Below are 11,371 nucleotides of genomic sequence, written 5' to 3'. Positions count from 1 at the left end.
AGGGCACCACACCTTGGCAATGATGCCGCTCACAATCAAAGGAACAGTCGTCATCAGTGCAGCCGTGTTTTTAAAGGATATCTTAAAAAGATTGAAAATATGTGTCATTATGGAAAACAATTGGGAGCCTTTAGTATACCAGGTTGTTATGTCACTCACACGCACTTCAGGCTGTTTATTTCAACACACCATAGCTAAAGAATTTCCTGTTTTTAAAATAAATAAAATAATACATTTTACACTAATCAGAATGAATATATATATGACTGTACAAACAAAATATAAAATGTGCAAAGCAGCTTTGATGTGACAGCCGTAATTACTATTAATATACAATAAATATAGGATGACACAAAGCAAAAGTTGTCTTTAAAAAAATTGATTTGCACATTTGAGACATATTTTCTCTAAATGTAAAGCAAATGCAAAGACATCCACTGCGACTGCCACATATGATAATTGTCTGGCCACTGAATGCAGCATTAAATGATTTCAAACAGTATGGCTCACAAGATCCAGCAGAGGGGGCTGCTTACTGCAATCATATGCTGATTAATTGAGCTTGATTCTCCCCATGCTGCGAACATAAGTTGTCCCACTCTGTAGGCTACATGTTGGTATGTGGGTAAAGGTTACAAGGCTTTATCGAAGTCACCTTTTACCACAGGTAGCCCTTCACATCATTTTTGATGAATATTAAGAAAACAGTGATTTTCTGATTATCCTTCATCAAGCCTATATCAAACTAGGTTATGTTCATTTTTATTAATTGTGCATGTTCCTCTCTAATTAGCTAATGAGAGACAAAAAGCAGGTTTAGAGCAGAAAAATGCAAATGACTCTTAGAAAATAGCACAAAAAAGTAAATGGCAAGGCTGAGAATCATCCTTCATTGAAATGTCAGAGATAAATGGCTCAAATGTCACATCAATTAAAACGGGGGACAGTTAGTAGTTCATTAAAGAGAGAGCCATATTGCACCGTCGGGTACCGTTGCCAACCCTTACTATCTGGGGCAGACTGGCAGCGGGTCCAGATGGCACGGAAATCCTCACAGATTTCAAAATGGTCTCTGCAGGGGTGGCGTTTTCTCCCCCGCTCCCACCCTCACCGCTGAGATGGGGTGTGGGCCACAGGCCCACGCCGGCCTACACATTCCAAACGGAGGCATGCAGAGAGCTGAAGGCAGCCACAGAAATAAAAAAACAAGGCTGCAGAGGACAACAGACATTTTTAAACAATAGCCTACATGACTGATGCCACACACTTGGTCATACTGCCTGAAATATATGCTCCAGTTAAATATATGACTGCTCCAGGCAACATAAGGCAACTCCCTCTTTTTTTCCCTCTTTTAAACTGCATATAACACTAATAAAAGGATTGTGCACTGCCTCTGTGGTGTTCATAATAACATGCTGACTTTATTAGTTGGTAATACATAGCCTAACATGTCATTGGTTGTTGGGAGTCACAAACATTATTCCTAGGACCCCGAAGACCTCACTGAGAAGTTGTCACTGGAGATGGGCTACAGAACTGGATAAATGTTTCCGTTATAAAGATAACAGTGTTTGAAATTAATGCTCAAAATATGCATTATCACATGTTTTCTTGCTGTGAAAATATCAGGCAAATCAAATATCTAAATCACCACCATTACTAGTCTTCGGTGTACTGGGGACCCCCTGAAGGACCCCAAATCCCAACTTGAGACCTATTAGACAAGCCTTCTGTGTCTGTCCCTGGCAGGGGGAGGAGTGGGGACTTTGTACCGGCCAATTACAGCGCGGCAGCGGACTTTTGCCTCTTGTGATTGGTCGGCTTGATCACACAGTGTGGAGAAACAGGAAGAGACTTTCTGTCACGTTTGTTTTGCAAAGGGAGTTGGAGCGGACATCGCACAGACACAGTACGGATGTTTTTTTTTTGTAAGCTACAGTGCAAATTTACGGCGTCAAACTTCCTGTAACAAAGCCTGCGTTATCTGCAGTTAAGAAATTATTCGTATACACTTATGCTATCGGGGGCAAACGTTATCTTTTGAGGAACGTTAGGCCTTGAGTCACGAGCCCATGCTTATCTTTTTCACACTGTAAATGCGCACTTAATTTTAAAAATGTGTTGTAACTAGTTTTAAGACACTTACAGACTCAAATAATTGCGTCAATCTTCGTCGGCATGAATTTCCTTAATGTAAAACAGCACAACAAAGACACATGTTGCATCTTCACACCTGCGCAGTCAAAGCGCGCTTTCTACTCAATTAATCACGCAGGTTTGACCAGGAACTACTCTAATGAGAAACGAGTCAAATGATTGACGAGCATGAGGATGCTGCCAGTGATTTTTAACAACACAAGCTGCTTATTTGTTGTTTCTCACCGTGCAGAGCTGGGTAAACATCCAAACATTGAAGTAGTCACTTCCTAGTCTACTGCACCGAAAACGGCAGAAAACAAACATGATAGCATTATTTTTAATCAGCGTAGACTATTAACCAAGGCCATTATTGCCAAAGTCCATTATTCTATCTATGAGTCTATTACCAGCTTGCTAAATGGCAGGCAGTATGTTCAGCGCTTATCCAAAGTGCACTGTACCATTGTTTGGCTCAGAAATTTCTCGCCTTTATTGTCAGTTCAGGCAAACCCCCGATGAATAGGCCTACAGTGAGAGCTGCAAGAGTAGAAACAAGAAAGTTGAAGCAGAGGCATTTGTGATCGCATAGCATGACAGATGTGGTTGTGTGTGTGTGTGTGTGTATAAAGGGGGAGCAACTGGAAGTCTAAATGAAATACTGTAAATGCATGACTACTTTTTTTATCACATAACCTTTGTTTAATCTATAAATATATGTATCTAATCTTAAATTAAATGTACAGGCTACACTGAGCAGTGGAGCATTTTTATTTATTTATTGTTTGTTTTAGGGCTACAATTGTTTAGTATTTTTCCTGGAAAAAAATAAATAAAAAGATTCATAGATTATCAGAATAGTTGCCGATTGCGATTAATTGATTGCAGCAGAAATTCTCCATCAGAAAGTGCCTTGTCTAAGTTGCAACAATTCGACAGAAAATTATTCCTATTTTGATCACTGAGTATTTGTCACTTTTGTAAGCAAAAACTCCAGTTAGTTAAATTATTGAGAAAATAAACAGCAGAATAATCAATAATGAAAATAATATTTTTTTTCCCGCTATATATGCGTCACAATTATCATATAAAGGTATAAGTTAAAAATGTATGAATGTGAATTACATGCACTATTAAAAAGATAGATTGTATTTGTACCCGTTAGACACTTTTCTGATCAAGGTTCCTAGAAGGAAAGGTTTCCTTAGTTGAAACTCTTACAATCAATGTGACCTTTATTTATTATAACCCCCATCTCTCAAAAACTCACATATAACATAGTCAATCATCTCTCCTTCCCTCAAAGTAAAAATAAAAAAGGAACTGCTGTCTGGTTATTGCCAGTATCCATCTCAGTCGTCAGAAAAGCTGCACGTTTTTGCTGTTGTTAAGGGCTGGAAACCAGAATCCCATCGGAGTTGCACCCTAAGGAACAAATTTAATGCTAGAAAAACATCCCGACCATCAACCAAAAATGACGGATTGAAAATAATGTCGAGCTATCTTGGGAATCCCCCACCAGACAAGGGAACAGACTGCATTGTTTTTCTCATTTATGTGATATATAGAACAGAAAGAGGGGAAGAAATGGGCGATTTATTGGTTAGATAGGCGTATTCTTTTCCATGCACAAAAGAAATATTGGATAGTAATGTGGGGATCAAGTCACATCATGACATTGTTTGGAGGCTAGGTGTTCAAATATGTAAGTCATCATCCATTGGTGGCCCGCTAGGTTTTCAATAGATCATTCAATGCAAATGTGTGTGGGAAATTGTGAAAGTTGCCACATGAATATGTCAATGAACGGAGTGTAATTTGTGCTTCCTTAGCAGGGCAGTGAGATGAAGAAGCAGAGGGAGAGCCAGTGCACTCAGAAGACCATCTCATTGCTGAGCCCCCTGGGGACGATCCAAGTCAGTGGATGTGAGAATGGTGTGCACACCATCCAGATCCTAATGGATGTCGCACCTGCTGAAAGGTACTGTACAACAGCCGGGATGGTGACGTGATAAACAAAGGTGTGAAATTTACAGGCGGACAGAATCCACTCCTGTGATGGAGTGCCACCATTCCTCATTGGAAGCAGGGCATTTTTGTAGATCCCACAAGAAATATCCTGGAGAAAGTTGGGCAAATATGAGCAGGCACTAGAAATATGAGGGGCACTAGAATACAGTTGGGCTTGAAATTAGATTTCTGATGGCATGTGGTTGTGATTCTTCCTGCAGTATATTTGAAATTTCAGAAAAATAACTTGTTTATTACCCACAAGGGAGTTTATTAGAGCTGATGTCTGTAGGGTCAGCAAAGGCCATGGGGAGCACGGACTGTTCGCTCCTGTTTATTTATGTTTCCTCCAAGTTGTATGCAGTACTTCTGAGTGTCAACCGACACTCAGAAATGTAATATGTGATTGCATTTCATGCCCTGCCCATCCTTCAAAATTGTTAGAATGTTGACAGTCTTACTGAAGCGGTTGAAACTGATTAAACTCAGCGTTAATAAGTACTTATTCCTTATTTTTACAGGTCCACATCCTACATCTCAGATTAGTTTTGATTAGATTGAAATTAAATATCCATGTTTCGCAGATTCGCATTTGATAACCTTGAATGGTTTGGGAAATTAAACCATTTTCAAAAGCACCCGGATAGGAAGCTGTCCTTTTGAAAATGTATGTTGGAATTCTAATTTATGGAAACCCATTAATGACCTTGTATATTATACCTCAACATGTGTTTCCTTCTCAACTGTCTGCTATTTCCTAAAATTCATCAAGCAGTAAAAACATTCCACTTGTTGTTAATGAGTTGAAGTGAGAAAATTAATAATATGGAATTTTGATTATGGAAGATGTCCTGTAACCATGCGCAAGCACCTTTCTCCGTCTCCTTGTGAACAGGGTTTAATTTGTGTGTTCAGGTTCAGTAGGAATATGCAAATGAATTTAATGATTCGCATCACTAGATCATTTCTCAGTTTAATATCATTTGCTATGTCGGTCACAAGTGAAGCTCTGATCACATCGCTGTCTGTATGTTCTCCAAGGTGTGAGCAAGAAATCATTAAACAAAATGTTTAGATTTTATCACGACCAGTTGAATACGCAGTTATTGTCATAGGACAGGGGAACTAGAGCCACCTCAGATATATGGAGTAACGCAATGTAAACAGGCATTAAGGGAGGCGAGATAAAGTGACAAAATATAGGCTTATCTTTGCAACCGGCTTTACATGTAGATCTCACAAAAGCCTGCCTGTAGCAGTAATAGTTCAAATCAGCCATTTCTATTGATTTATTTATGACATACTAAACAAGGCTCTCTCCAGCTTTGGATGTGGTGTGGTACAGGCTTAGGGAGTCAGTGTGATAAATGATCTCTAAGACCATATTTTGGATAAGGGAAATAGATGACGTCTATGCATAACATAACGGGAGAACTATAGTAGATATTTGTGAGTGAGTCAAAGCTTTGAAGGCTTATATGACTGCGTTTGTTCTCTGTGCTTCTTTCAGAATTCACTATTGGTTGGTGCTGAACAGCCAGAGCAGCAACAAAAGCATTCATGGCATTGATAGATAGTTATTGATAAATGCCATTATAGCTACATAAACGCCCTTGAAGTATTGCTTATACACCATGACCGTCAGCTCTTTCTAATAGAAACGTCTCAAGCCCCTTTTGCTTCCTAACTGATCTTAGGAACATTTCCTAAAATCAACCTCCTCTGCCAGTCTAACGACAGCCCTGAAGGCACCATCAGATGAACAAATTCATTACATCTCAACAACCCCTGTTGGGGCCCTACGCACCAGCCTCCCTGTTAACCAGCTTTTCCCCTCTTTAGTTTTTAGCATGGCCTCAGCGTTCACAGAAAAATGATACGCATTTTGTTTACAGGAGATTACTATTATCTGAAATATGATTCTTCTTGCCTCCTTCACACAGAGCACAGACACATAATACAGAGGAAATCATAGAGTACTTTTTTATTAGGGTGAAAAATGAAAAAAGGGCTGGACTCCTGCCCCGAGACATTTTGTGAGCATATTATTTTACAATGCTTTGATCAATTTGTCTGTCAAGCTGGCTGAGATGTGGGGGAGCAGGAAAAAAGCAATTTAGCTTGTGAGGTCCTCAATAGAAATGTACTACAGGAGCCTGTGTATGACATGTTGCATTAGAACCTGAGTACCCTTTATTGCCTGATAATGTCGCAAGGCAATGCTGATATCAATCACCCTTTAACAGCCAGTATGATGTGTTTTTATGAAAAGTAAAAAAAAATAATGCATGAAGCATTTCTTGGAAAATAATTGATTTAATTCTGAGCTGAGGGATTTCTACTTTTAACAACAAAAAAATATTGTGTTGGTAAAAAAAAACAGGCATAAAATGTGCTAGAAGCTAAAAATTGTTAAGAACAAGCTCTTTGCATATGCTCCTATAGAAAATTGTAATTAATTTTACACGGATAAACATTCTGTCTCATTTGCATATAGATATAAACAATATATTTGTGCATCTGAATTCCCAGCACACTTTGGTCATGTGGTCTGCCTAAAATCCTAAGTGGCTAAAACCCAAAATTATCATTATATTTCCCAGGCCATAAATCCGCCTTTTTACTCTGACACAAAGCCTTATAAATCTGTGTCTGATTTTTCACATTGCACATTGTTTTTAGTTAATGATTTTCATCTGTTTGTTGTTGCTGTGATAGTGGGGAAATGTACCATATGCTCCGGCAAAAGACAAATGATTAGCAAATGAAATTCTGGACAGCTGTCTGACTGAAAGCGTTTGGTTGATAGCATTCTGCTACCATAATTAGCTTAAGCTTTGGGTTAATTAACTTTCTACCTGGATATGCATAATAATAGCATTCTGGAGAAAGCCAAGGAGCTTCCAGTATATCAGCAGCAAAGGCTGGCTTTTTATTTTGTATTTCGGCAGCATATTTCAATTTCAAGAGGCGATTTAGCTCGGGAGCATCGTCAAATATTGTAGATTTTACTCCCCAAGCCAGATAATTCTGAAACAATAGGGGTGTATTATGTGGCAGAAATGCCATTTCTGAATGTAATTAAAGCGGATGAAAGCAATCACCAATTTTTAAACGCTTTTGTCTAGCATGAGGCCCACTTGTAAAAAAGAAAAAAAAAAAAAAAAATACCCATCAAGAGGCAAGAGAACCCCCAAGTTCTTATATAAGAGGCCTTTGAGACTGAAGTGAAGTACAACAGTAATTAGTCTTTTGTATGAATTTGCCGGCCATGGTCATGATTAGTTAAGAATATGAGAGGACTGCAGAACTGCATTGGTCTTAAGGAGGAGGGTGTTAAAGTCTATTTATCACCAGTTATCCTCACAGCTTTCCATTATCACTGACAACACTGGATGGGGCCTGAGAACAGCCTAATTGTTCTGAGGTGGAGTGTTTTTGTGTCAAACCCGTCACCCCAGTCACATTGGCATTCATAAGCAGCCAGACATTTTCCATCTATCTAGCCCTAATACCCAAGCTGTCACAACAGCTTTTACACACTACCAACGCGAGTGTGAAATATCTGAGGTGATGCATTTATCGTTTTTCTCACACTCATGTAGTGTTGTGAATCAATGTCCTGGTTCACACTGAATAGTAGTATGGTAAATGTGTTCCCTGTTTGGGGCCTGTTTACATGATGTGCTCACACACCGGGAACCATATCAACAACTTATTTTTTTTGCTACTATAATTTCTCTCTCTTCCTCTCAGTCTCTCTTTCTTCCTCTTTCTCTCCCCGGGACTCCTATATTTAGTCCAACTCGGAATTTTAGTCCATTTAAATTATAATCATGCTTGATATAAAGACACATCTGTGTGCTAAATAAACTGCTTACATTTGTAACTAAACTGCTTTGTCATACAAACAGTGATCTGCTGAGATATTGAATGAAATCATCAATAAAGCAGGGTGGAGACTTTTTGACGTAGTCCCTTTAGAAATAGTATGAATAATTCATTGTGTAATGATATTCAGATGATTTTTGTTCTATTTTTTACTGCGGCCTTAGAATATTGTTTTGCATGTTATGAAGTGTAGTACTCAGCTGCGTATTCATTAAGGTGCTGCTCCCACTGGCCCTTGGACCCATCTGTGCACTATGTTTATGCCTCCATCTCTCGGGACCGTCCCAATCAGGCTGCATGTGCCATTTCCTGTGTAAACCAACACCTGTGTAACACACTACCTGTAAACCGCCCTATGCAGACGAGACACTGACATTCACTCAGATGAAAATCTGCAAATGTTGTGGTTTCTAAAGCAGAACCTCCAGGGTGAGGACAGGAGCCGAGTGAGAGTTACTGTTCACTGTTGAGATGCAGCTAAAAGCAGCTCCTGCTGTTTTTTTTTTCTTCCCCCTGCTGTCGACCGGGAAGTTTTCCCGTCACAAGGGTTGTGCTAGTTTGTTTTAGAACTTGATTGGATTCTATATCTGCAACATGCAGAAGTGTACAGTGTGTGACATACTAAGGCAATATGCAGAGAGATGATTCCGCTCTGACATCTTGGAGAGGAGTACGAGTCAATTATGCCCAAGTGTTGTTCTTGCTTATCTTCCTGCGGCACCAAACAAGGATTTAGTCAAGGATTTAGGGGTGAGGGGGCGGTGGTGGGGATCATGGTAAGCGGTTCACAACAAAACACTCAAAACTCCTGGGAGCGGGCACTGATTTAAAAATAAATTACAGAAGACGAAGCGCTAACACTCAAGGGCCCTCAGCAGTGCTGGCGTACACAGGTGAAGATTAGCCTCCTCGCTAATCAGAGGAACAAGGCAGTAATTTGCTCTGAACACAGACAGTAATTAGGACTTGGTGACACTGGATTCCCATAATGCCTTTGAGCTTGACGTGGTCAAATTTTGACAGAGGCTATCCATGCAGGGTCACTGTCCCCCCAGTCTCTCGGTCCTCTTCAGTTGAGGCTCTAAAAGGTCCCTGCAGTTACAGGGGATCCCTAATGTACTTTATGCCTCCCTCACTGGCTCCTTACCATTCGGGTAATTGGAATCTCTTACTGTGGCACTTGAGAATAGAGGCTAAAAACACTATTTGAAACTGCTCAGTAGTCTGTTGTAGATAAACATTGCTGCGTCGGGGTGTGGATACACTACATAATGGAGTAAGAGTTAAGGCTCTGGTAATACATGCCTTCACTGACTCCTGTGGCTAGCCATTTGGGAGAAGACCTAATTGTTGTGTGCTTTGTTGCCTACTCTGCAGTATTTTACCACCACCTTTATGTATTGGATTGAGTGTTGCGGCCTCTTTGGTGGACATTTGCTAATAAGAGTTGTTGGATATCTAGAGAGTAGTTTATCCGGCCAAGTTGTTTTTATTTTGAAACAGCAGAGCACAAAACGTGCGCCCCAGAACAGAATAGGGAGCATTCCTTACAGCTTACCACTCCAAAAGCTCTTGACTTTAGTGCCGCAGTAGCTAGATAGGCATCTGAATGATCTTCAAATGGTTGAACGAGCTGCATTGAGCAAGTGGCTTACAATTGTATCACAGCCTTTGGCTCAGAGACCATCAGGATCTTGACATTCATAGAGACATGCTGTATTTTTTTCCCTTTTTAGACAGTCATTTTAGGCTTTTTTCATGCTCTCTTGAGTCTTTGACGTCTCTGAGTTAAGTATCTGCGGCTATAAGGCTGAGGAAAATATTGGACTGCTCTTGGCCTTTTCTATTTCATCCTCTGACCCGCCATGTTACCCATGATCGGTGAAGGAGAACTCTGGCAGGCTGTGTCAAAAGTGACAGCCGATCGAGTCAGGATGAGCGCCATCACGCTTCACAGGATGGAGGCATGAGTTCTGAGTTTTTCCCCTTTTTGTGCAATACACCATTACACCCTTCGCCAGATTCCTTTCAATTAGGTCCTGTGGTTAACCTGTTTCATTCTTACGTCTGCAGCTGATAGAAAAAGTCTTACTGAAGTCTTGTGCAACTCGAGATACAGAATATGCCAAAGGAAATTGACAGATTTAATGTCAGCTATTTTTTCCTCTTTGTCTCCTTTGATTGTTTCTTCCAGGATGAATGAAATAACCTCCAACATTATATAAATGCTCAATTCATTCTTTATATTAGAGTTGGAAAATAGTTAGAACTCCAAATGGCTCCCACTTTATGCAGCAATGATTTATGGTAATTGGAAATTGATTGTGACAGGAGCACAATATTAGAAATTTTCTCAAATCACAATCTTCTATCAAGGGAAATATTCTTTTTAGTGCAGCAGATCCTGGCTAGTTTGGAATTAGTTTCTTATTTCCTTACCTGTGATGAAATAGTAAACGCCTGAAGGACATTGAAAAAGATAGGATTCTAACTAGTCAAAAAGATAATAAATAACAATTTTGCTTTAACCACATTTTAATTGTTTATTCCAACGTAAACACAGTTATTGGAATACTGTTAACTATTCACTGCTAACTATAATTATTGGTTTTTATACAGTGTATGGCAGTTACTTTAAGACAATATAAAGATTGCTCCTCCTTTGAGAGTTTCTTTGTAATTAGCCCGAAATGTATTACGCATCTCTAATCTCTCATTTGAAGGGCAGAGTTTCTAATGTGCCAGTGTGGACTCTATAAAGATCATGTGATGCTGCTTGATTTGTGATTCATTGAAGCGACTGGAAATGTTGCCAGAGCAGGAGCTACATCTCCACGGCCCACATGCTCTTTTAAAACAATCCCCCATTGCACCTAGAGGTGACAGACTTCAGCTCGACTGATGTTGTTCCACTTTTATTTATTTATTTTGGTGTTGTTTACCGGCCATAACATGTACTGCATTGCATTAACTTTTACTACTGTCAATGCTATATCACTCAAAACACCTTTAAAGCCGGCGCATCCATAATGGAGGACTGAGGGGAGAGGAAAATTAGCCACGGTGACAAGTCTGAAGTGTGGGCTGGAGGTCAAAGGTGCCAAGCCTTAAGCAAAGGTGCTCTAGCCTTTGTCCGGTAGATTGTAAGGGCCTGCGGGTCCAACAGGAACATTTCCACACACAATATCCCCAAGCTGTCAGTGTGCAGCGGCTGGAACATCCTCTCAGAGAGAAAGAGGGGCTGTGGAGGGGTAGAGGAGGTGGTGGTGGTGGTTATGGGAGGAGGTGGTGGTGGGAGGAGGCACGCTGGGGGTTGGGGGGGGGGGGGGGG

At 40.2% G+C, this 11,371-nt stretch overlaps 1 protein-coding gene across 3 annotated transcripts in view; it reads left to right on the top strand.

Annotated features, from left to right (window-relative positions):
- Positions 1-1,832: 1,832 nt before the first annotated feature.
- Positions 1,833-11,371, top strand: part of mgmt (O-6-methylguanine-DNA methyltransferase) — a 19,570-nt gene continuing 10,031 nt past the window's right edge. The window contains exons 1-2 of one of the 3 annotated variants that reach the window (XM_046071228.1): positions 1,833-1,912; positions 3,972-4,120. In XM_046071228.1, coding sequence (XP_045927184.1) covers positions 3,984-4,120 — 137 coding nt within the window. In that variant the 5' untranslated portion in view covers positions 1,833-1,912; positions 3,972-3,983. Of the gene's footprint in view, positions 1,931-3,971; positions 4,121-11,371 lie in introns of all 3 variants that reach the window. The other 2 variants (XM_046071229.1, XM_046071227.1) reach the window with 2 other exon arrangements.

The sequence above is a fragment of the Micropterus dolomieu genome, linkage group LG15, assembly GCF_021292245.1.
Source record: "Micropterus dolomieu isolate WLL.071019.BEF.003 ecotype Adirondacks linkage group LG15, ASM2129224v1, whole genome shotgun sequence".
NCBI lineage: Eukaryota > Metazoa > Chordata > Actinopteri > Centrarchiformes > Centrarchidae > Micropterus > Micropterus dolomieu.
Note: the sequence above shows the minus strand (reverse complement) of the source record. Positions and strands in the feature narration are given on the sequence as shown.